This window comes from Rhinatrema bivittatum, chromosome 3, assembly GCF_901001135.1.
Source record: "Rhinatrema bivittatum chromosome 3, aRhiBiv1.1, whole genome shotgun sequence".
NCBI classification, from domain to species: Eukaryota; Metazoa; Chordata; class Amphibia; order Gymnophiona; family Rhinatrematidae; genus Rhinatrema; species Rhinatrema bivittatum.
The window spans coordinates 412,407,206-412,434,625 of NC_042617.1; the positions used below are offsets into that span (position 1 = coordinate 412,407,206).

The 27,420-nt window shown below is 40.6% G+C and overlaps 1 protein-coding gene across 2 annotated transcripts in view; it reads left to right on the plus strand.

Annotated features, from left to right (window-relative positions):
- Positions 1-27,420, plus strand: part of LOC115087934 (collagen alpha-1(XXI) chain-like) — a 454,903-nt gene that overhangs the window by 400,562 nt on the left and 26,921 nt on the right. For both annotated transcript variants that reach the window (XM_029595690.1, XM_029595691.1), the window contains exons 26-28: positions 14,385-14,531; positions 14,631-14,685; positions 25,891-26,082. In XM_029595690.1, coding sequence (XP_029451550.1) covers positions 14,385-14,531; positions 14,631-14,685; positions 25,891-26,082 — 394 coding nt within the window. The remainder of the gene's footprint in view (positions 1-14,384; positions 14,532-14,630; positions 14,686-25,890; positions 26,083-27,420) is intronic.

Consider the following 27,420-nt stretch of genomic DNA (forward strand, 5'->3'; position numbering starts at 1 on the left):
TTATATACATCCGTATGTTATAAAATGGCCGCGTCCCTAGACGTTGCCCAACAAATGTGCACTTGCACGCCTGTTTAAAAATTTGTTTTCTGAAAAATCTAACAGACTATATTTTATCCCAAGCAAAGTGTGAATCATCATTTTGAGAAACTGAACATATGTTTTTTTTTAATGAACAAAGTCTGTAATTTATGTTCTTTTGGATGCATTCTAAAGGTAGCCTCAATACATTCCAAGAGGCATACTGCATACGTAAGCAGTGCCCTCCACTTGTCTTGACACTCGTTCAGCTGTATAACTGTTTTAACCACTCATTGGATTAAATTTAAGTTGAATGTTCCTGGTGATTGGCATTCTAACTTGTTTATTAAAGACAGAAATACGTGAATGAAAAGCTTGAAAAACAATGTATTTTCCAAGATGTTTCACATTATTAGTATAATCATTCCTTAGATGGTGGGCTTCAATTGTAGTGCACCAATTAGAAAATGGTTGAATTCTGGAAAAAGTTTGTGTGGAAAACAAAATAACTAATTCAAAACCCAGGCCCTGGAGATTAAGGCTTTCATATCTTCTGGCCAGAGTATTAGATGTTATTGCTGTTAATACAGTCTCTTTGGAAAGAAGAAAGGAAATCTGCTTTGCTGTTTTTATTTCATCAAGAACTGATTTTTCTTTTGGTTGAGCTTTTAAACCTAATGACATTTTGAGGTCCATAATGAGAAGGCCTCGGAGTGGGAAAGTTGCATAGTAACATAGCAATGATGGCAGAAAAAGATCAAATGGTCCATCCAGTCTGCCCAGAAAGACGCTTCTAGCAGTTTCTGCCACACCATGCAGGTTACCTCTATGTTTCCCCCATCTAATGATAAGGTTAGTAATATTTATAATCAAAACCAAGCAACTGTCAAACCCCCAAAAAATTATGCGAGCAACATTTTTACTGGGTGAGGAGTCTTGATATTTCAGACAATACTACTTGACATGGTTTGCTTTTGGGCTTGATCATAGAAGCAGTCGGGTGTTTTTTCCTTTATGTCTTCATATTATTAACCCATACCATAAAAGTCAGGGCCCATGTTGATTGTCATCCGAATCCAATTCCACTTTTTCCCCTCCACTGTCAAAGCAGAGAGCAATGTTGCAGTTGCGTCAAAAGCATCAAGGCTTATTGGTTAAAGGTAGTAATCCCTATGCCTTCTGTTAAGGGTAGTAACCAGATACATGTCCCACTGAATATACTTTGCTGAAGTCAAAGTTACCTGGATAAAGTTATCCAGATAGAGAACCTTCTAGTACAACGAGACTTACCCTGATAACTTTATCCAGTGAATATGAGTGTAACAAGCTAAATTGAATCCCCACTACCAGAACACCTCAGCTCCACCTCTATTTTTTTTATCAAGCTAAATTTTGGGTTGTTAATGGGATATATGAATAAAATTTAAATGGAAAGTGGGAGAAACTGAGGTAACCAAAGATTTGTCCAAGTAACAATGTTATCCAGACATCTTTTGAATATTGACTTCTATATGTACAATAATTTGTATTAAAATGCATACAATCAATTAAAAAAATTATTAATAAATGATATTGAGTAAGAGGATAAGAATCTGATTAAAACTAAGCATAAATGGTCACTAGAATACTCACAATGAACTATGAAGATTAATAATCTTCTTCCTTTTCCTGTTCCTCATTTCACTTCTTGCCACCTCATAAATGTGAAACAAAAATCTAAGGAAGCTAGCCTTTAGAAGCAGCTCTCCCCTAAAAGTATTTACCTTTTGGTAAATCCAGACAAAAGTTTTATGCATCCTCTGGCAGAGAAAAAATGTAGAACTGCCAAATTTTCTGAAAGTCTGCCCAACAATGTGATGCTAAAGCTAGTACAGCAAGTCTCTCCATCATCATAGTAAGGGGTGCCCCCCCCCCCAGGCGGATGTGCGGGTGTTGCCGATAACAGGCACCCAAGGCACCTGGCCGGGGGGAGGGGGGACTTCCTGAGCTTGAACTCACAGAGCTGGCAACTGGGAATTGGGCAAGTGGTGAAGCAGTATGACTGCAACTGCGTGGAAGTATGGGGGAAGGTCGGGGGTAAACAGCAGGCGGTCTGGATGCTACAATGATGTACTGTCCCCTGGTTGGGCCGGGAGCTGAGTGTGATTACCTCATCAAGATGTGACTCAGTGCTAGGGCCACCCAATTGGACAGGGGCCAATGCATGGTGGATGTTTTGTTGGGGGGGGGGAGTCTGCGGAAGGTTTTGAGTCCATAATGCTAGATGGAAACAGCAGAGAGGATGTCTAATGAATGGTGGCTTATGCCACGGTCCACACATTAATGAACAGTGGGGAGATGCCGGTAGGCTTGCCAAATGGCGGCTTACGAAGGACCGTTCTGGGATGTTAACGTCAACAAGGCTCGTGGGGATGAAGACACAAGGCAGAGATGAAGACACAAGGTGGTGGGCTCCTACTTTGCAGGCTAACTGGACTCAGCACCTGATTAGATCTCATTGGTAGAACATCTAATAAATGGCTGCAGCCTTTACATCCATTCCGGAGTTCTATGGTTATTTGTGTATGTTATGTTTATGTTGGGCTCATGTTGGTAAGAGAAATGGAGAGGGTTCCCAGGGTGACCTCAGCTGCCCTAGTTATGGTGTATCTGAGGTCTCCAAAATGCATGAACATGTTCCAAACTTCCTAGCCTGTGAACTATGATATTCTTCTGATATATAAGCACAGCCCCCAGTTTTCTGTAGTAGATTTTTCAAAATTCTGTAGCAGAATTTGCAAATTCTGTGGTATATTTTTCAAAAATCTCTGTGTCAATTCTGTGGAAAATTTGCATAATTTTTCATAAAGATTCATATTCACAACAAAGTCTTTTTGTTGAAAACCTTTCACATTTAAATCCAAGCACAAAAATCAACTATTTATGAAGACATAAGTTGCAAACGTTATCTGTGAAATGTCACTTTTGTTTTGAATTGAAATACAGTGCAATCATCCTTTTTATATTTTCATGAGAAAGTTCTTCTCTTTCTGAATATGTGAGCTTATATATGCTGAAAATGCCCTCAGTATCAGTGGTTGGTCACTTTAATTACACAGAAAAGTACACACACATATATTGGACACACGGAAACTGATAGAACAAGAGAGGCTGAATTAGCACAAGTTTGAAACTTGTGAGCAATAGAGATGTGCATTGTCCTTTAAGTTTGTTTTGGGCTTTGTTTTCGGGCCCCCACAGGAAACTTCGGTTTTCCTGCGGGGTTTTTTTTTTCATGGGCCCCCGATTTTCAGGTTAGCAATTTTCAGGTTGTCTAATTCAGCAAAACAAATGCACATCTCTAGTGAGCAATAGTGTCGTCATCAAGACATCCATGAATCAAAATGAATGCCCTCTCTGCCAGCTGTGAGACATCAGAAGTGGCAGACTCCAAAAACACATCCAGGTCTTTGTAGCTGGTGTATGGTTGGCCACATATGCAGGTGTAAGAACCTTTGTATAAAGAGATCATTGAGGGTTCAAACATTGTGGCTGCTTTCATGCCAACTTCACATTTCCCTTCTGTTCCTTTCAGGATAGGGGTAGGGGGAAGAGAAGGGGAAGGACTGGATTAGAGAGTAGAACGCCTCTTCTCTCCTTTTCTATGGGTGTTCTAGCCTTAGCCTCACCCCCTCCCCTCCTATTCTCTACAGGCTGTTTGTGAGGGGAAGGCTGGAACAGGAAGCAGAGACAGAGATGAAACTAAAGGCAGGCATCCAATAGTATTCTTTAAATTACTGAATTAGGAGGTAGAGGAGCTTCAATTTTCTGGATTATGCAGTTTGTTGTAATTATGCAGTTTCTCTTCTGGCTTCAGAGTTGCAGAAGCCTGAGAGCACTAGCTTTAAGTTCACATTTTTTAATGAACAGATTAACATACTTGCTATGGGAATCAGTTTTCTAGAATGTCCAATGTAATAGATATTTTGAAGTTACTCTTATTCATTTCATTGATATCTTTCACTCCAAAAATATGAGATCTTTGTGTAAGTCCAGAAGCAGTGGAAGTAGGTACCTCTTTCTATAACATATTTAGAGCTCATTTTGGAGTTTATAATGTCTATTCAAAATAGGGATGTGGATTTGTCCTGGTTCGGCCACCCCAAAAAACAAAGTGGATTTTCCAGAAATTTTGGGAAAATTCATTTTTCGGGGTTAGTGCGCACTAACTCTGAAATTCAGGGCAGCCAAAAAAAATTGGCCCGAATCGCAGGAAAATTAAATTTCCCACGGCGGGCCGATAACAAAGGTTCGGCCGAATCACATGTCTAATTCTAAATATAGAATCTGTGTGAAAGTAAACCCAGTATAAAATTTTGAATTATATTTCAAGTGAACATTTTCAGTGAGACATTTGGAGAGTAATTTTCAAACAGCTCACATAGCAGTAAAGTCAGTATGTACATTGTAGACACAGATTTTACCAAGTTTTTCAGAGAAAACATATGTGTGTAAGTTTGCCTTGAAAATACTTGGGTAATTGGCTGATTATACGTATGCATTCACATGTTTAAAGTTACATCTTCTATTCGGAGGGCATAACTTATGTGTGTACACTTATGTGCATACTTCTTAAAAAACAAAATGGATGAGGTTAACTTTCAAATAACTGCACACAGTGGCATATATGCATATATATGTGTCCATGCACAGATTTACTATAGTATTTTATAACATGCTTGTATGATATACATGCATTTTAGAACATAAGCATATCTCTACCCAGCAGCATACACACATATGTAGGCTTATGCAGGAATACATGCGATTCATTGAAACCACAAATGTCATTGCATTGAACATGCATATTTTACCCATCTATTTTAAAAATATATCAGGTAGATTTTTAAAGCATTGCTTGTGCAAAAATGGCCCCATAGATGTGTATGTGGACCACGCCCAAGCAACTCAAATTTTAAGAAGCCAGGAAGTGCGTGGATACATACCTATGCATGCATCAAGAATGAGGCAGAAAAGGGGTGGGGCATAAGCATTCTGGGGTGGGGCCAAGACTTACATGTGTAACCCTTCCTACCTTCTACCCCTTACCCTCCCCCCCCCTCGCCCTACCCCCCTGCCTACCCTCCTTTCAAACCTACACTCCTCGTTTTCCTTTAACATTATTTATTTTGTTGTATTTTGCTTTTGGTTTTTCTGTTTGTTGCTTCTCGTTTTAGTAACATCCTATTGTTTCAATGTCATACTGTTATATTGTTATATTGTTATACTGTATCTCCCAATTGAGTTCTATGTAAACCGGCATGATGTGTTTCACGAATGTCGGTAAATAAAAGTTAATAAATAAATAAATAAATAAATAACCCCCAAATTTTGCAAGACTGACCATGGCAATGTGTGCCAGAGGGATCCTGAACATTGGGGGAGAGAGATAGAGAAAAAGACTCTTAAAGAGACAATCTGTCACTATATATCTCCCACTGTAAGAGGGCACTTCCAACTCAGGGTGGGCTGGAGGGGGAATGGTGTTACACTGGTCTGCCTAGGGCGCAAGGGTCTATTGACCCTTGTGAAGCTGCCCCCCCAAAACCCACCCTGAGTTGAAAGTTCACCTCTTACAGTAGGAGATATAGAGTGTTAGATTGTCTCTTTAAAAGTCTCTCTCTTTCTCCCTCTCATCCTTGCCTCCCCCCCCCCCTCCCACCACCTGGTCACTTGTGAGTATGTGTGTAAAGGCTCCAACACATACACACAGTAGGGATATTTTAAATGGTATGCATGTTCTTGCAAGCATGATTGAGCATATTTTTGCTCATGTGCCCATTACACGCATTTATGGAAGCAGGTGTGCTCTTTTTAAAATTTACTTGTATGTGCATATATTTTACACATGAGCGTAAAGTAGGACTTACCTGCACAAGTCCTGATTTACACATATAAATTGATGTATTTTATAACATGAAGTTTCACCAGTTAGTCCATCAGTTCATCTAGTCCTTCTGCAGTTCATCAAGACCCTCCTGGATCTTCAGCTTGAATGCCCCTCCTAGTTCAACCAGACCTCCCAGGCAATATTAAACAATAAACACATTTAATATCATTTATGCCAGATAATTAAAAAGTGTAAAAATACTCCAATAGGAAAATGTCTGCATGTAAGTGCCTTTTAAAATAGCATCTTACACACATCTATGAACTGTTGTCCCTGCCTACGATCACCCTTAGACTGTCCCGCTTTTATATGCATATATGTGTTCCCAAAAGTGAACATACGTACATATTTTGGACTTTTATAAAATATTGAATATAACATTTGGAATATATGAGTAGAGGCTACTTATGCATGCATATGGTCAAGCAAACAACATTTTCACAATTCACCTTTATGCACGTAAGTATTGATTCCACCCTAACTCCACCCCTGGAATGCCTTGCCTCAGTGTCCTCAAAACTGGTTTATATGTGGACCTGAGCCCAGGTCAATTTTAGAATAGCCGTTTACACACAAAAAATCAGGTTTTGTATTTGTAAATTACTTTGAAAATGGCGCTTTTAATTTCTTTATTATATCTTTAATTAGATCTTCAAAAATAATTTCATTAGACGCTATCTACCACTTAGATGCTAGTCGAGAAGGATATTCAGAGTTCAAATTTTTAAGGGAATTATATAATTGCAATAAAAGCTTTTTTGCCAAGGCAGGCAGGACAAGCAAATTAGTCAGTGTGTCCAAAGGAAATACTTTTTTGTTTGCTGGTACAGCAATAATATTGGACTTGCAAATACTCCACGAACTTATCTTTGGAGAGATTAGATTGCATTTTCAGCTGTTGAAGAGAGCCAATCATGAGTCTCTTAGCCATGAAGAATGACATGACTAATTGTAAGTCATTCGCTGGTGGTCTCTAAAAGACAGCACAACGAAGTGCAAAGTGAAAATGACCCTTGAATAGTGGAAGCTCTGCATTGAATTGTGTCGAGATAGTCGAGTCCTATCATTTTATACAGGGCTTCCCAGACCTGTCCTGGTGACCCCACAGTCAGTCAGGTTTTCAGGATATCTGCAATGAATATGTATGAAATAAATTTTCATACCATAGAGACAGTATATTCAAATTTATTTCATGCATATTCATTGTACATATCCTGAAAACCCGACTGGCTATGGAGTCCTCAGGACAGGTTTGGGAAGCCCTGATTTTACATGTTAATTGCTAAACATTTCATACCAAAATAGTGAAAGGATTCTGCTAGGAACATGCAGAGTACACATTTTCATTTGGTTTCATTTATTCATTTCATAGGTCACCTAGATTAATTAGTTTCAAGTGAAAAGAAAGCCAATGTTGTTTCTTTGGTTTCATTCATTTTCATTCCCCTTTAAAGTCAATTTTGGGCTCCCAAACTGGGATTTTCTAATATTTCTAATGAAACTCGTGGACAGACATCATCAGAGGGGCAAAGGCATTCCAACAAATTAATACCATGTAAACATGGCACAAAAACTGGCATGAAAAGTCGAAGGCACCATAAAGACAAAGTGGTAACAGCAGTGGCAGTTGTTCTTCAAGACACCATGAGAGGAGCAAAGAAGCAACAAGAGTAGGAAGAATATCCTAAGGCTTTAAAATATGGCACTAACAAGAAAGGCATGAATTATCAAAGGCAGCATGAGAGGCTACATTGCATCAAGAGTGGCATCAACATCCAACGGCACCATGAAGGGGGAACATAAGAATATAAGAAATTGCCATGCTGGGTCAGATCAAGGGTCCATCAAGCCCAGCATCCTGTTTCCGACAGAGGCCGAGCCAGGCTATAAGAACCTGGCAAGTACCCAAACACTAAGAAGATCCCATGCTACTGAGGCAATTAATAGCAGTGGCTATTCCTAAGTAAACTTGATTAATAGCCGTTAATGTACTTCTCCTCCATGAACTTATCCAAACTTTTTTTGAACCCAGCTACACTAACTGCACTAACCACATCCTCTGCCAACAAATTCCAGAGCTTAATTGTGCATTGAATGAAAAAGAATTTTCTCCAATTAGTCTTAAATGTGCTACTTGCTAACTTCATGGAATGCCCCCTAGTCCTTCTATTATTCGAAAGTGTAAATAACCGATTCACATCTACTTGTTCAAGACCTCTCATGATTTTAAAGACCTCTATCATATCCCCCCTCAGCTATTTCTTCTCCAAGCTGAACAGTCCTAACCTCTTCAGCCTTTCTTCATAGGGGAGCTGTTCCATCCCCTTTATTATTTTGGTTGCCCTTCTCTGTACCTTCTTCATTACAACTATATATTTTTTGAGATGCGTGACCAGAATTGTACACAGTATTCAAGGTGCTGTCTCACCATGGAGCAATACAGAAGCATTATAACATTTTCTGTTTTATTAACCATGCCCTTCCTAATAATTCCTAACATTCTGTTTGCTTTTTTGACTGCTGCAGCACACTGAGCTGACGATTTTAAAGCATTATCCACTATGATGCCTAGATCTTTTTCCTGGGTGGTAGCTCCTAATATGGAACCTAACATTGTGTAATTATAGCAAGAGTTATTTTTCCTTATATGCAACACCTTGCACTTGTCCACATTAATTTTCATCTGCCATTTGGATGCCCAATCTTCCAGTCTTGCAAGGTCCTCCTGTAAATTATCACAGTCCGCTTGTGATTTAACTACTCTGAATAATTTTGTATCATCCGCAAACTTGCTAGCCTCACTCGTTGTATTCCTTTCCAGATCATTTATATATATATTGAAAAGCACCGGTCCAAGTACAGATCCCTGAGGCACTCCACTGTTTACCCTTTTCCACTGAGAAAATTGACCATTTAATCCTACTCTCTGTTTCCTGTCTTTTAACCAGTCTGTAATCCACGAAGGGACATCGCCTCCTATCCCATGACTTTTTAGTTTTCTTAGAAACCTCTCATGAGGGACTTTGTCAAATGCCTTCTGAAAATCCAAATACACTACATCTACCGGTTCACCTTTATCCACATGTTTATTAACCCCTTCAAAAAAATGAAGCAGATTTGTTAGGCAAGACTTCCCTTGGGTAAATTCATGTTGACTGTGTTCCATTAAACCATGTCTTTCTATATGCTCTTCAATTTTGATCTTTAGAATAGTTTCCACTATTTTTCCCAGCACTAAAGTCAGGCTCATTGGTCTATAGTTTTCTCGGATCACCCCTGGAGCCCTTTTTAAATATTGGGGTTATATTGGCCACCCTCCAGTCTTCAGGTACAATGGACGATTTTAATGATAGGTTACATATTTTAACTAATAGATCAGAAATTTCATTTTTTAGTTCCTTCAAATGTAGAAAAGGTAGCAGGAAAAACCCTGAAGCACAGATAAAGGGACAAAGCAGCACAGAGAGTGGCATCAACACACCAAGAAACAATAAGAGATGCGAAGCAGCTATCCATAGTGGCAAGTACACTCCAATGTATAGAATCTGGGTATGACAGCAGGGTAGAGTGACAGCAAGACTCTGAAAATGTAAACTATGGATATGGCAGCATTGCTGAGTGAAAGAAAGATCTCTAGAGTAAGGGATATAGCAGGAAGGCAGAGGCATGGGAGATGTTGGTCTTCCTGTTGAAGCACTTGCCATGTGTCACATTTAGTAGAAGAGAATGATATGTCATCAGTATCACTTTTGTGACATAAGCTTTCATTACATTCCCTAGCTGAAATTGATTTTGCTGCTGGGTGGAATTTGGGTTTCTTATGAAATTTGTTTTCTGATTGAAACTTTAGTCTCAATCAGAACATGACAATGATTTCTCCTCAGTGTGACTTTCCTGGTAATTTATGTACTTTGTTTTATTAAGTAAGCTTTTCCCATATTTTGTTGCTGAACACAATCTCTTCCCTTTGTTGATTTTTCTGGTGTTACATTAGCTCTCTCTCTCTCTAAAACTTTTAATACATTCAGAACATAAGGAAAAGACTCTTGTGCCTCTTCTTTAGTGGCTGCAGATCTTCGTGATGAATAATGGTTTATGGGTCTCGCTGCTGCTACTCTGCCTACCTGCCATGCCCCTTATATACTGCCTATGGGTCTTGCTGCTACAGATCTGCCTACCTGCCATGTCTCTTATATACCAGCTTATGGGTCATACTGCTACTGCTCTTCTTACCTGCCATGCCCATATGTAACAATTTAGGGGTCATAAGATCATAAAATATGCTATGCTGGATCACACCATGGGTCCATCAAGCCCAGTATCCTGTTTCCAAGCAGTGGCCAATCCAAGTCGCAAGTACCTAGCAAGTACCCAAACATTAAATAGATTCCATGCTACTAATGCTGGCAACAAGCAGTAGCTATTACCTTTTGATTAATAGTAGAGTATAGACTTCTCCTCCAGGAATTTATCCAAACCTTTTTTAAACCCAGCTACACTAACTGCCTCAACAGCATCCTCTGGCAATAAATTCTAAAGCTTGTGTGCTGAGTGAAAAAAAAATGTTCTCTGATTTGTTTTAAATGCACTACTTGCTAATTTCATGAAGTGCCCCCTAGTCCTTCTTTTATCCGAAAGAGTAACTAACTGATTCACATTTACCCATTCAAGTCCTTTCATGATTTTTTAGACCTCTTTCATATCCGCCCCCCTCGCTGTCATCTCTTCTCCAAGCCGAACAGCCCTAACCTCTTTTGCCTTTCCTTATAGGGGAGCCTTTCCATGCCCTTTATCATTTTGGTCGCCCTTCTCTGTACTTTCTCCAGTGCAACTACATCTTTTTTGAGATGCGGCAACCAGAATTGCACACAGTATTCAAGGTACGGTCTCACCATGGAGCAATACAGAGGCATTATGACATTTTCCGTTTTATTAACCATTCCCTTCCAAATAATTCCTAATATTCTGTTTGCTTTTTTAACTGCCACAGCACACTGAGCCAACAATTTCAATATAATATCAACAATGATGCCTAGATCTTTTTCCTGGGTGGTAACTCCTAATATGGAACCTAACCGTGTAACTACATAAGGGACATGGCAGGTAGGCAGAGCAGTAGCACTATGGTGGTATATAAGAGGCATGCAAGGTAGGCATGAAGCAAGAAGGCCACTAAGGTGGTACATTAAGGGTATGGCAGATAGGCAAAAGTAGTACCAGCAAGACACCTAAGGTGGTTTATTATGGGCATGGCAGGTTGGTAGGCAGACTGGTAGCAGCAAGATTACTAAGATGGTATATAAGGGGTATGGAAGGTAGGCATGTGACAGCAAGACTCCAAAAGTGGTATATAAGGGGCATGGCAGGTAGGCAGAGCAGTAGCACAATACATCTATGGTGTTATAGAATGGATATGGTTGTCTCTTCTCCAAACTGAACAGCCCTAACTTCTTTAGCCTTTCCTCATAGGGGAGCTGTTCCATGCCCCTTATCATTTTGGTCACCCTTCTCTGCATTTTCTCCAGTGCAACTATATCTTTTTTGAGATGTGGCAGGTAGGCATGTGGCAGCAAGGCCTTCCAGGTGCTTTCAGTTATTTTTCCACTTGCTTGGAAATTCTGAAACCCAAGTACAAGTAGATTGATTTTCAAAATGGCCTGCTTTTCCTTCAACTCTAGCGCTAGCCTTGGGTAATGAGGGCTCATGATATCCCCTGTTATTGTGAAGACTCTTTCATTGGGTATGCTGATTAGTGGTCAAGAAATTTAGTGCTTAGTCACCTTGGCTAGGTCTGGCCAGAGTGCAAACATTTGTGCCGCATATGCCAGTGCATCTGTGTCCATTTCCTTGAAGGGCTTTGTGAGATAGTGAGTCACAGAAATTTGTGCTAGGGTCTTGTTTGCTGGGGTTGGGTGAGGGTCCTTCTTGCCAACTGCTTTAGCTATGGTCTATTTCAGAAGAAATGGTTCTTTGCAAGCAACGTGGCTTTGGTGTATTGAGGTGGGGGGAGGGGGCGGAATTGCTGGCTGACAGGGTGCTACTCCTGCTTTCACCACTCTCTGAGATTGCCACTGTTTCCTGGACCACATCCCCACTGTGCTTCTACATCTGGTACAGACACCTTAGCTACCAGCATCTCCTTCATGAATATGAGATGTTGGGACTGGAGGGTGAGCCTCCTGCTCACCTGTGGATCACAAAGTGTAGAAAGCATATATGTATTATTTTGTGTGAGAGGTTTCAGCCTGTCTTGCATCTGCTGTTGCAAGGAGTCTAGAAACTGCAATACCTTTGTTTCCTTTCCTCTCAAAATTTTCCTCCAGAATACTTACTACAAGGATGGCCCAAATTCATGGTGGCACTTCTGGGACTCATATCCTCTGTGGCATCCTTAAAAGGTTTCAGAATTTGTATCAGATGCCTCCTCACTACCCAGTCTTGATGCCCCATGGCAGAGACAGATCATTAATGGATGTTTGCTGCTCTACTATTAGGAAAACGGACCAAGCCAGGCTGCTATAGAGCCCTACACAGAAACTACATGCCAGCAGAAAACCTCATCTGAATCACATGTGCTGACCCTCACCTAACAAAGAATAAAGAGACCATAAAGCAGAACTAGAAGCATGCAGACAAAACTGAATTGGAAACTGCAACAAGCCAGAGTCTCTGTATGCAGTGCAACAAAGAAAAAAGAGAAACATCACCAGTCCTCATAAAACAAATCAAGAAGTGTAGAACCAATAGCAGCAAAACCATACTAACAAAAAGAACAGATTATTTCAAAACAGCTGATGAATGGAATATCCAATAATTAAAAACTCATATCAAAAATTTCCAGACAGCAATAAAATATTTCAAAACAGCAGAACCAAAGACCCAATAATTAAAAATAAGGATTAAAAAAAATGCTCTGCTCTCCATACCTGGAAATGTTTGATTTCCAGGTGCCCTGAGATTTTTGTGAATTGAGGTGGGGGGGGGGGGGGGGGGTTGCTTGCAACTTTCTCCTCTCAGTCACACACAAGCTCTCTCTCACACACAGGCTCTCAGTCACACACATATACACATGCTCTCTCTCACTTACATAGGCTCTTAATCAGTTATACACATGCTCTCTTTTTCTCTTATACACACTGGACCAGATTTTTTAACATGCGCGCAGGCGTAGATTTGTGCGTGCAACCCGGTTCGCACAAATCTACGCCTGATTTTATAACATGCACGCGCAGCCACGTGCATGTTATAAAATCCGGGGTTGGCACGCGCAAGGGGGTGCACACTTGTGCACCTTGCGCGTGCCGAGCCCTAGGAGAGCCCCGATGGCTTTCTCCGTTCCCTCCGAGGCCGCTCCGATTTTGTTGCAGTATTTATGCCTGCCTGAGGCAGGCGTAACTTGCGCATGCCGGCTGGCGAAGCTCTGGCACAGCTACTGTGCCAGAGGCCTTGGTTCCGCCCCGGACCACCCCCGGACCAGTGCCTCGCCCACGACCATGCCCTTGGGCCGCCACCCCACCCCTGGCCCCACCCCCGGACCGCCCCTTTTTCAAAGCCCCGGCACATACGCGCGTGCAGGGATAGGTTTTAAAGGGTTATGCGGGTATAACCCTTTGAAAATCTACCCCACAGGCTCTTAATCATACATACACATGCTGTCTCTCACTTAAAATACAGGTTCTCAATCACACACTTACATACATGCCGTCTCTCACATACAAAGGATCTCAATCACACACACATGCTTTCTTTCACACAAATAGGTTCCCAATCACATACTTACACATTCAGGTTCCCAATCACTCATTTGCATACATGCCTTCTCTCACACACACACACACACACACACAGGATCTCAAACACATCTGCTCGCTCACTCACTAGCTCTCTCTCTTCCCCCCCCACCAAATGACTAGCAGCAACAACAGCCTCCTCCTCCTCTTCCAGCCCTCGCTGGATGCTGCAGCATCTGCTTCGGGCAGATGCTGCAGCACTTGTACCTAGCATGTTCTCTTCTTCCCACCCGTGTGGTCACTCTCACCACTTCCTCTTCTGGGCTGCTGGGAGGAGGGGAGGGAAGAAGAGACCATGCTGGAGTGCCGCTGACTCCAGCTCTCCTGCCGCATTCTGCCCTGGAGTCCGGGCAGAGGAAATGTTTTCATCTCGCTGGGGCAGTGGGAGCAGCTGGATCAGCGGGGGACCAGGAAATGTGGTGGCAAACCTGCGTGGGTTTTTGGGACACACTGGTGTGTCGTGACATGCAAGCTAAGAACCGCTGATCTAAACTTTCCACATTTCAGTTGAAGCTTGGATTTGATCTGAGAAGATATTTTTGTCCTTGATAGCAACACATTTTATTGATAATAAATGAAGCTAAAACCATAATCTATTATGTTGTAGAAATCTAAGACTATGATTTCATTGATTTTGGATTTAGAAAGGTGACACTGGAGAACCTGGGCAAAGAGGCATTGATGGGCAAAGAGGAGAACCTGGTGCTAGTGGTCTCATTGGGCCTCCAGGTCCAAGAGGGACAAATGGAGACAGAGGACCAGCAGGACTCCCTGGACCAGAAGGAAGACCTGTAAGTACTGTGTAAAATAAGATAACAGTGAAATTATTTTATTTATATGGTTATTATGATAAACATATCTAATATTCTTAAACTAAATATCTACTATAGGGAAGGGAATTTTCTGAAGAATTCATTAGACAAGTTTGCAGAGATGTACTGCAAGGTATGTATTAAATATTTCTGATATAAATGAAAGATCAATTAATTTTATTATGTTTGTATCAGCAACATTATTAGAATGTTTTCATGGATAAGCGGTGAAAATGGTTTTTTTTCCCTAGATTAACAGCATGAATTTGTCCCAGACTGATAGTAATATGGACGATTTTGTGGAAAGACCTAGAGTAATCCAATTCCTGGTAGACAAGTATCCATCTTACAGCAATACAATCTGGATTCATGGCAACTGGCAGAGTAGATCTTGTTAGGGAGATATAAATATCAGAGTGCACGGTATTAAACAAATATCTATTGACCCAATCCAACTAACTTAAACTGCTCAGATAAAAGGGACAAATCAACAAACTTGTTTTCTCGGTTGGTATCATAAACAGTGTGAGCAGCCCATAAATTTCGGCACAATCACCAATGGTTTAATCATGTATCAGACTGATCTGCACTAACTTGTAGGGGTATGCATTAGTTCCCTATGAATTGGGAATCCGCAACGTATAGGGCCTTATTCATTGTATTCGTGGGAAAGCGAAATGTATCGCGATTCCCCACGAATACAACGAATCTCGACGAATAATTTGGCCATCTAAAGGAGCCAATTTAAACAAACTCCCACCCTCCTGACCCCCCCCCCCCCCCAAGACTTACCAAAACTCCCTGGTGGTCCAGCGGAGGGTCCGGGAGCCATCCCCTGTACTCACACTCTTGGCTGCCGGTTTCAAAATGGCGCCGAAAGCCTTTGACCTACTATGTCACAGGGGCTACTGGTGCCATTGGTTAGCCCTGTCACATGGCCATCGGCGCCATCTTGTGCTCCTACCATGTGACAGGGGCTGACCAATGGCACCGGTAGCCCCTGTGACATAGTAAGGGCAAAGGCTATCGGCACCATTTTGATTACTGGCAGCCGACGGCCTGAGTGCAGGAGATCGCTCCCGGACCCCCGTTGGACCACCAGGGACTTTTGGCATGTCTTGGGGAACCCTCCTGACCCTCACAAGGCTTAACAAATGTCCAGCGGGGGTCCGGGAGCGACCTCCTGCACTCCATAGCCTTTGCCAGTATTCAAAATGGCGCCGATAGCCTTTGCCCTCACTATGTCCGCATAGAAAAGAGAGAGATTAATGGGAAGAAAATCTTACCAGCTAGATCAAAAGTTCCAATATGCCTAATATAAACCACAATTTCAAATTGTTCACTAGCATGTCTGTCATGGGAAAACATAGTCAAGTAAATTTTTAAAGGCCCGTTCACTCAAGTACCGGGATTAATGTGTGTGGTCGGGCCTTGCAAGCGCTGCACACATTTTTCAACAGACCCGGCCATGCTTGTAAACCCTGGTAAGTGCTGAAGTGCCTGGCCTCTCCAAAGGGGTGGGCTGGGGGGTGGGGTCTGGCCAGGGAGGGGACTGGTGGGGCAGGACAGCGCCATTTGACACTGTCCCGGGGAAGCGTGCACCAACAGCCGGCTGGTGCACATAGATTACGTCTGCTCCAGAGGAGCAGTAAGTACTGAAAGAAAAAATTTGGTGTTAGGTTAGGTTTAGGAGGTGGGAAGGAGAGGGATAGAGGGAAGAAGGTTAGGTAGTGGGGTAGGGAACTGGGGAAGGCCCGATTGTGTCATCACACATATTTAGCGAAAATTCCCCCCCTGTGTGCGCCGCCCGCACATGCACATGTGGATTTTAAAATACAGCTCATGTGTGCGCACAGCCATCGGATTTTATAACATACGTGCACCGGTGCACACGTTATAAAATCAGCGCATCCATGTGCTCGTGCAGGGAACCACACGTCCATGTGCATGCGTCGGGAACCACGCGCACATAGATGGCCGTGCACTGCTTTTAAAATCGACCCCAAAGTGTGTGGTGTCAAAGCGTTTATGTTAATGTGCATCACCCTGACCAATGGGACTCTAAAGGTCCAATGAAGTCAGAGTTCTAATCAATAAAATACTGACCTCTCTCTCCTTATTGAATCCTAAAGGGCTTGCCGTATTCCAGTTATAGTATTGACCTTTGAAATTCAAAAGCTGTTTTACGGGTAATGTTTAATACAAAGACATTGGCGATATCACTCTGTAAGAAATTTACACAATGGTGGTTGTGATTTTAATTGCAACTAAAATTGATTTAAAAAGGTACACGTTAGTGGGGAACAGTCTGGTACATGACTGAACCATTGGTGATTGTGCCGAAATTTATGGGCTGCCCACATTTTTTATCATACCAGCAGGGTAAACAAGTTTGTTGATTTCACCCTTTTTTCTGAACAATTTAATCTATTAGGGAGGTATCTGTCCTTCATGTATATGACATGTTTTAGAGCATTGCGGTTAAGGTAGTGCTTTACTCACAGAAATGACTTTTAAGCACAACAAATACAAACATATATGTATGCATGCACTTTTCGTGCATAGGGAGAGATGATACAGGGGATGCAGGATGGGCAGGTTTGGGATTTATACGCATACTTTTTGGTTTAAAAAATGCAGCAAAACTACATGCAATCAAATGGCAGGTGTAATTGTGTGTGTATCATTTTGCCAGGATACTTTTCAAAGTGGACATGCACCTAAGTCCACTTTGAAAATTAGTATAACTTATTTGTGTGCATATTTACTGTACACAATGTTACAAAATTACCCCCTTAATGACAGCACAGGTCAATCTGACACCATGCAAAAATACAAGTGAGGAAGATTATTTTTTCTTTCTGAAAAACTTTAACAGCATAGTTATTAGTAGTAGAACATATTTCATCTGCACAACCAAGAGTAGATGTAGGAGAAACTCTGTACTTGATGACTTCTCATTAAATTAACAAGTATCATATATATATTTATCATGAATGAAAAGAATCTTGAATTCTTATGGAAAGAAGAAAAGGTAGTAATGTGACAGGATGCATTTTGAGAAAATGAAATTCTTACTGTGATCATAACCCTTTTTTCCAAGATTCTTGGCTGTGATATTTGCTATAATGTCTTAAATATGTCTGTGAGAGAAGCCCACGGCTCTCAGTCTCATAATGCTCTTCTGGCTTTAGGAATTCTTGTATAAAGGAATTCCAAAATAATTTAAAAATGCCATCTAAGAAACCCTGAGCTGGGCTACATGATAGATGTTTAAACATGTACATGGAAAAAAATTGCAATAAACAAAAAATGCCTATCATTTATCTGGATAGGCTTTTGTGTATGTATCGCAAATAGACAGGCAAGAATAACAAAACACCAGCCTGAACACAGTACCAGGTAGTGAATCAGGGAAGCAGTCTGTAGGGTCTGCATGAACAGAATCTTAATTGGATCTAGACGGAGATTGAATCCAGGAAGTCAATCTTGAATTGATCCCCCTAAGACAGAGACATAAAGAGCTGGGGATTAGGAAGAGGCAGGGAACTAGAGAAGTCAGAAAACTAGGCTTTGAACCAGGAACTAAAGAACTGTATACTCTGATTTGCTTTACCAGTAAAAATACATGACAAGAAGAAAATTGCGTTTCCATTCAGATGCTGAATATGAGGACCAGAGTCCTATGAAGTTAGAACTATTGCTGCTTAGGCTACTGATAGCAATTTCAAAACTGTCCAATGTTTACATGACATACCAGTTAAGATTTGGAGATCCTTGGGAGCTCGGTCAAAGTAAGGTGTCTCAATTGAACCCTGCAGTACTTACATATTGTCTTATATTTCATGATCAAGGCCTCTAGTTTTCTGTAGTGGCTTGAGAGAGTAGATTTCATGCAATGGCACATGGAATTCTGCAGTCAAATTGTAAAATATTCTGAGGCAGTGTAAAATGTGTCCATATACTGAAAAACATGCCCATGTAATACATTGCCACATATGAAAGGACATTTATTTTATTAATCTGGTACTGAAACTATATTTCAGCTGTTCAATTGTAGGCAGAGCCCCTGATTTCCTGTGGCACAATTTTCAAGATACTGTGGCAATTATGTGGTAAATTTGTATAATTTTGCATAATGTTTCACATCACTGACTAAGCAAAAATGTTATGGTTTTTTTTTTTAATTGAAAGCCATTTATATTATATACAAATAAAAAATGTATCAAGTACAAAAACCTACAATTTATCAAGTTAGGATATATAAATGAAACATCACTTTTAAATGAAAGAATGCAACCTTCCTTTTTAAATTTTCTTGAGAAAGTCTTTGTCATCTTTCCAAGTATATGAGCTTACTACGCTGAAAATGTCCCCAGTATCAGCAGTTTGTCATGCTGTTAATTAGACATAAAGATATAGGCACATATACTGGACACATGGTGAGAGATACAAAAAGAGATTGAATTAGCATGCTGAAACTTGTCAGCAGTAGGGGTTGTAGTCCTAGTCCCCTCTAATTTTTTTTTTTAATTATTTTCGCTTCGGGTGGGTGCCGCACATTGCCCCTATTATGTGACAGGGGCTGCCCAATGGCACCAGTATCCTGATCAGAAGATAATCAAATTGGCGCTGGCTGCCCTTTGCCCTTAATGGCAGCCACCTGCCTGGGAGTCGGTGATCACTCATGTTCCCCCTGCTAGAATACCAGGGCAGTATTGGTGAGTCCTGGGGGCTGGTTGGGAGGTTGTGCTAGGGTTTTCAGCTGGTGGGGGGGGGGGGGGGGGGCTCAATCGTCTACTAAAAGGGAAGAGTCAAGTTGCGTTTGGTGTTTTATTTTATTTATTTATTTTTTATGTTGAAATTTTTGATTACAAAAAAAAAGATTGGAAAAACATGAAATTGTGTTCTTTTCCTATTGTTTTTTCTTTTAATTCCGAAATGAAATGAAATAGGAAATATCGTTGGTATTTTCTATTTTGTTTCAAATGAATGCCCATACCTAGACAGCAGTAGTGTTCATCATCAAGGCTTCTATGAACTGAAATTAATGCCTTCTCTGCCTGCTGTGAGACACCAGCAATTGCAAACTTCCAAATCACATTCAGCTCTTTGTAAATGGCGTACAATTGGCCACATATACAGATACAAGAACTTTGCATAAAGAAATTGCTCTGTATTGACATCACTCCATCCAGGAATTATATCATATCATCTTTGGTATGATAAGGATTTAAGTGATCTTTGAAGGATCAAACATTCTGACCCCTTTCTCTGTCCATTCCATTTCCCTCCCCCCTTCACTCAGGATAGGAGGAAGGGGGTTGGTGGAACTACAGAAGGTGGTTCCCCCAGCCCGTTTGCAAGGGGAAGGGCTGAAGTAGGAGCAGAGAATTAGCAGAGATTAAAGGTAGGTAGGATCCCTGAAGCTTTGCTCAAAGGATTGAATTTAGAGGTCTTAAAGGTTAAGGAGGGATACAGATGGTGCTTCTTTCTCTCAAGCTTTGGTGTTTCCTTTTAATAATTCTCCTTTTAAGGTTAAGAGGAAGGGTTGGTTAAGGTGTGTGTGTGTGAGTGTGTGTGTGTGGGGGGGGGGGGAGGGGGTCCCTCTTTTGCTGATGGAGAGACAATGCCAGACCAACCAGAGGGAGAAACAGCATTCAAAGTCCCAAATGTTGCTTACTTCCTTCATTTCCGGGCTTCAGAGGCAGTGATATGCTGAGCAGGAAAGCAAGTGCTAGGAAGACATCTCTGTTGTTGATGGTCTGATGGAATTGCATGGTGCTGAGGGGGATCTTGCAGAGTCTGTGGCTTTTCCTTCAGCAGGGGGCTGAAGTGAATTTCCTCAGCTCATGGGAAGTAGATTTATTTATTTTATTTATTTATTCACTTTTGTATACCGGTATTCGTGGAAACATCATATCGGTTTACATCAATATAATAAAAAGGTAACATAATCAAATTAACAAACATTCATAAAATATATAAATCATTAAATTTATACTACATCTATATAAAAATTAACTTATATTAGCTAAAAGTATAGATAAGAGCAAAATAAAATGTAATAAAATAAGAGATTAACTCAGTTAAAACATAAATAATATAAAACAAGGTAAAATAAAATTAAATGAAGTATGAAATCAGAAATATGAAAAAGAAGAAACTAGGGGCTGGGTTTGTTTAGGCTGAAGCTTGGTCAAAAGCCTGCTCAAATAGCCATGTCTTCAATTTTTTCTTAAATGATTGTGTGTGTGAATCTAGCCTTATGTCTAGAGGCAATGTGTTCCATATTTTCGGACCAGCTAGAGAAAGAGCTCTATCTCAAACTATATTCAGGTGTGCTAATTTTGGTGACGGGATGGATAATAATGCTTTTCCGGAAGACCCTATATTTCATTGTGGGGTGTGAATAGGTAAGGCCACGTTTAGCCATTCAATTTTTTCACCATATATAGTTTTATGAATTAGAATCAGACATTTGAACTGGATTCTGTAATAAATGGGAAGCCAATGGAGGTCTTTCAGAACAAGGGTAATATGATCGTGTTTTTTGGTATTAGTTAAAAGGTGGGCAACGGCATTTTGAAGCAATTGGAGAGGGCGAGTGGAAGATGCAGGAAGACCTAGAAGCAGGGCATTACAATAGTCCAGTTTAGAAAGTAGGAGGGCCTGAAGTACTGTCCTAAAATCATTAAAATGTAGAGGTTAAAGATTTTTGAAATCTGTAATTTATAAAATCCTTCTTTAACTATGGTTTTGACAGATTTATTGAAATTGAATTTGCTGTCTATAATAATAATACCTAAATCTCTAACTTCACATAAGATAGACTGAGTGGATTGAGACCATTTTTTATCAGAAGTTACCTTATCGGTGAGTTTGTTACAAATCAATAAAATCTCTGTTTTTAAATGATTTAAGGATTAAAAACATCTGTGTAAGGAGTTGTTGAAGGGAATTAAAATATATATTCCAGAGTTTCAGAGTGTTTTGAATGAAGCCCTCTATGGGAAGGAGAATCTGCACATCTCCGCGTATATGAAATGGACCAGACCTAAACCTGCCAGAAATTTGTAAAGGAGGGACATATAAATGTTAAAAAGGGTGGGGGATAAAGACGAACCCTGAGGAACATCAGAACTAAGATTGATTGATTCTGACTCGGCCGAACCTAATTTGACTTTAAGTGATCTATTTGAGAAATATGATTTGAACCTTCATAGGGTAGTGTCTGCTATACCAACCTCTTAAAGCCTGTCTATCATAAGATCGTGATGTATGGTATCAAAGGCTGATGAAATGTCTAATAGAATCAAGAGATATGATTTCCCGTTATCAAGGCCTCTTAACTCACTATCAGAAAGTGAGACGAGTAATGTTTCAGTATTAAAAGATTTGCGAAAGCCAAATTGGGATGGAAAAAGTAAGTGGTGACTATCTAAATAGTCCATTAGTTATTGGTTGACTACCTTTTCCAGTAGTTTAGCTAAAAAAGGAAGTGTAGAGATTGGTCTGAAATTGGAAGGATTGTCAGAATCTAGATGTGCTTTCTATAGAAAGGGCTTAACTACAGCACATTTTAGCAAATCTGGGAAATAGCCTTCGTTTAACGAGGTGTTAATAATATCTGCTAAGGTCCTGGCTAAAATGTCTGGAGCAGACTGAAGGATTTTAATCGTCATAGAATCAGCTGGATGAGAAGCGGGATTCATTTTCTTTAATAGATTAACAATTTCTGTGGATGAAATGTCAAAAACTGACCATCTCAAGTTTGGATTGGTGGGTAGAGAGATGAGTTTCCTGGGGGTATTGGCTAAGTTGTTGATTAATTTAATAATTTTTACTTTAAAAAAGACAGTAAATTTGTTAGCTTTAATTTTAGAGTTGTCTAAAGTGAGGCATTGTGATGAAGTTTTGGTCAATTCAGAGACTTATGAGAACAGTATCTTGGGATTAAATTGAAATTTGTGTATTTTTTTTACATAGAAGTCTCATTTTGATGAATTAATCTTGAATCTATATTGACTGAGGGCAATTCTATAATGAGCAAGGGTAGATGAGTTTGGGTGTTTACGCCATTTTCTTGCAAGGCGGCGTAAGGACTGTTTTAGAGTTTTAGGTCGGGTGTAAACCATGGTGCTTTTTGTTTAGAATATAAATAGATCCATTTTTTAATGGTGGGACATAAGAAGTTGGCTAAGTCCTGCATGATATTATTCCAGGAATTAAATGCAGCCTCAGCTGTGGTTGTTCAAAAGAAGTATTAAGGGTTAAGGAGGATTGAATAAGGTAGTGGTCTGACCATGGGACAGGAAGACTGCTGGGCGGATCTTGGTTATCAAAAAAGGAGTTTACAAATAAAAGATCAAGGGTATGTCCTGCTTTGTGAGTGGGGGTGTTGATTAGTTGTCTAAAAACTAGAGCTTCCATGGCAGTTAGGAAAGTTTCATAGCTGGATGATAATGGGGAGATGTCTATATGTAAATTGAAGTCTCCTAGAATCACTATGGGGATACTAGGATTGATTAATGTGGTAAACAATTCTAAAAGAGGAGAAATGTTGTGTTCTAACAGCCCTGATGGGGTATAAACTAAACAAATTTGTAATGACTTGGATTTGAAAAAACCTATTTCATAATGGGGTGCTGTACTGAAATCCTGGCGAGTGAGTTTAAATTTCTTATGTGCTAGTAATAAAATTCCTCAGCCTTTTCTAATAGATCTGGGGATAGAAAAATGTCATAGGTAGAGTTGGGTAACTGATTGATAAGGACAGAGTCTGAAAATTTTAGCCATGTCTCAGTGATTCCACAGATGTCGGGTTTCTCTTCATCGAGATGATCTAATAAGATGGGGACCTTTTTTGAGAGTGATTGGGCGTTAACTAAAGGTAAAGATAGCACAGTAAGGGCCATGAGTTTCGTGTTAGCAATTGTAGGAACCTGAATTAAAGTCCGTATTTGATTGAAAAGACATCTAGAAGATCTACAAAAGTTCCTGCGGTGATTGCAGATGATGGTTTGTATTGGGTTAGGATCCATATTAAATTGTTAAGTACTCACGGATAATAATTGAAATGATGAAGGAAATGCCATCCAGTAAAATGTTTTATCTGTGGCTTCCGGGGGAGGCACAAAGGGGGAGCACTAAGGGGGAACTCCCCTTAGGCGCACCCATTCGGTGCGTGCCACCGGACTGCTGTAACACTAGTCAAATTTTGTGATGGATGCATCTGTAGAATCACAAAAAAAAAAAAAGGGATTTCTTTATCATGATATTCATGATCAGTCTGGGGTTATGAGTTTTTAGCTAGTTCTCTATGAAAAAGAATCTGTGAGGACTCCTCAGTGTGAGCTGATGGTTTAAAGTTTTTAGCTAGTTCTCTGTGAAAAAGAATCTGTGAGGACTCCTCAGTGTGAGCTGATGGTTTAAAGTGGAAAACAAAATGGTTTCTATTGTGTTTGTTGATCTTTGAGGCAAACTGATCTGTTTGAGTAGGGCCCACTTATAGGGTCAGAAATTTATATTTTTGAAGTTTCAGAGTTTATTGGAAAAAAAATAAAACTCATGTGAGAGCAAAGAAATTCTCAAAACAGTTCACTTAGAAAGAGCAAAATTTTCAAATGTTTATAGTTTCAGCTGATCATGCAGGTAATAGAATAGTTTCAGTTTTCATCAGGTTTAAGGTTGTGTTTAGAAACATAACCAGAAATGAGCCTTCTAATTGCGAGATCTGTCTAGAGAAGATGCAAAATATGAAAGTACGCATTTATTCTCATTCTGATCCTAAGCCATTCAACAAACCAGAAACAAAATGGTAGATAATTATAGATAATGACCAATTGGCCCATCCATTCTACCTAGTTATTATGAAAAGTGGGTCATTAGCATAAATTATTGGCTAAACAATGTGGGATAAAAAGGTAAAATTAATGAGATGAATGTTTTTATTTTATGAGTTTTGTGTTTTGTTTTATTTAAGGATCTTCAATTGTAACCCGCTTAGAACTGGTAATAATGTGGGCTGTAAGTTTAAAATAAAAAATAAGTAAATACAGATGGTCATATTCAGTAAGTGAATGGACAAGATATTCAGCTAAAGTTAGCCAGATAACTTGTCCCAGTGGGATAAACGTTCCGCTGAATATGCTCATCTAAAGTTGTCCAGCTACATATACCTGGATAAAAATTAATAACTGGCTATGTTTAAATATAACTGGTTGGGTTTTGAGTTATCTGTGATCAGATAACTTACTACTTAACCAAATATTTTCAAAAGATATCTGATTAAGTGGCTCTGATTTAAGAACATAAGAACATAAGAAATTGCCAGGCTGGGTTAGACCAAGAGTTCATCAAGCCCAGCATCCTGTTTCCAACAGAGGCCAAACCAAGCCACAAGAACCTGGCAGTTACCCAAACACCAAACAAAAAAAAAAGATGTCAAAGGGCTTGAGGGCCAGATCCCTTCCTTCCCTTTCTAAAATTCATATATAGCCCTGTTTGGCCATGACCTGGGTTTCACACCCCTCCCCCTTCCCTTGTTCTTATTGAATATAAAAATTGGACTATCGCCCTGGATGACCCGCCAACCCACAATCCCTGTGTGCTGCTCCCCCACCCCTGACAACTCATAATCCCCCTGCCAGAAGCGAGGTAAACACTTCCCCGCTCCCAGGGCTTCCAATGCTGCTCTGTCACAGGCAGTGCTGAAAGCGTACGGCACTGGGATAGCTTATACCTCCGTCGCTACCTCTGGCAAAGCAGCGCTGTAAATGTCTGAAGTGGGGAAAGTGTGAATCTTGCCCCTGGCAGGGGTTTATGAGGTATCAGGAGGTCTAGAAAAGAAGGGGAGTGGGTCCGAGGAGGTACTACAGCACATAAAGACTGTTGGGGGATGGATCATCTGGGCAGGCGAAGTCCGATTTTTATATTTGATAAGAACAAGGAAAGGGGGATGGGGCTCTGAACAGCCACTGATCGGTATATCTTTTGAAGATATCGGGTTAATTAGTAAGTTACCCAGGCAACACAAGGCCAGATAACTTTAGGTCTGGTCTGAAGCAGGCCTAAAGTTAGTCTGTTAACATAGCTGGATAGAACTGAAATTCGGCAAAGTTAGCTGTCTAACTTAGACACGGCGGATAAGTGGCTTCAATCTTCAAAAACTTGCCATTTTAATGGATAACTTGTGAGCTATCCATTTAAATGGCTTTGAATATGGACTTCATATAGTATTCTAGTGACATAAAATCAACATAACTATAAAAACAAAATGTATATAGGTAAACTTTAAAAATGAAAGTAGAAATGTAATTACTCTGATTCATTTTAGCCCAGTTGCCATCTTTACTTCATACTAGAAGAACCCAAAGTTGTGGACACTGTCAATCTCAGCAAGGTTCTCCTGGTCCACCTGGTCCAGTTGGTCCTGACGGTCCCAGGGGACCTGCAGGTCTACCAGGAAGTGATGGTCTTACAGGACGCATAGGACCTCCTGGGCATCCAGGTATCCCTGGATTAAAAGGTAGGTGCTCTTTTGCCAGGTTAGTAAAATAAAGAACATTTCTTTTTGTTATTTGCTCTGGACCTAAATGGTGTTTTCTAGGAATAGGTAAGTCATTTCTCAGCAAATTTACACTCTTATCTTTGCATCAGAGGATAGGGGAGGAGAACTCTGCTCTTCTCTTTTGTAAACAATTAGGGGTAAATTTTAAAACTTGCGCGAGCGCGTTCATGTGTGCCTGCCACCCGGCGCGCGCACATGGACACGAAATTTTATAACATACGCCGGCGCGCGAATGTTATAAAATCGGAGGTCAGCGCGTGCAAGGGGGTACACAGTTGTGCACCTTGCACGCGCCAAGCCGCACGGCCTTTCCCCGTTCCCTCCCAGGCCACTTTGAAATCAGAGCGGCCTCGGAGGGAACTTTGCTACCCCCCACCCCACCTTCCCTTCCCTTCCCCTACCCCTACCTCCCTCGCCCTTCCCCCTTCCCCCCTACCTTTTTGCCGAATTTTCTTTTATTTCAAAACTTACTTCAGCCCTGGGGCTGAAGTAAGTTGCGCGTGTCGGCTGACTGCCGGCACGTGATCCCCGGCACAGCGGCAAATGGCTGCTGTTCCGGGGGCCTCTGATCCTGCCCCACCCTGCCCCCTCGACCACGCCGCCTACTCCCCGCCCCCTTTTGCAAGCCCCAGGACTTACATGAGTCCCGGGGCTTTACGCGCGTCGCCGGACCTTTTGAAAATAGGCCCGGCGAGCGTAAGACCGGTTAAGCATGTAACCTTTTTGAAAATCTGCCCCTTAATGTCCTGTATCTGCTGTCCTGTCATTATAGAACTAACTCCTTACCTAAATGTGGTTTGATTTATTTCTGACACTATAATCCATAGAGCAATGTTGGAAAAATGTTGTCTGCTTTCAGTTTCCTTTTGAAAACTCTCCTCACCTTGTTTGCTGATCACTTATGCAAACCTAAATGATATTTTTTCATTGCCCCGTTCAATTCTCTTCTTAAATACAAAAGAGTTGAATTACTACAAGTATGGCGACTTTGATAAACACTTTGAGGTAAAGGAAGGTAAAGACTCTGACTACTACCTTTGAGGCAGGAAAAAAAGATTCTCTTAAAGGGCTGGTGGCTTAAATCTTTCAAATGTGTTATTCTGTGGTTTTCAATAAAGCATGCCAAAGGCAGTTAAAAACTAAAAGGTTGATATTCAAAGGCTTTATCTGACTAACTTTTGGAGTTCTCCATACAAAACATAATGTTTCAACATTTATCACCTTTTGCCATTTACATTTTGTCTATGTAAGTCATTTCCCTCACAAAATTTAGCTTGATACATGGGCATGGCTAAA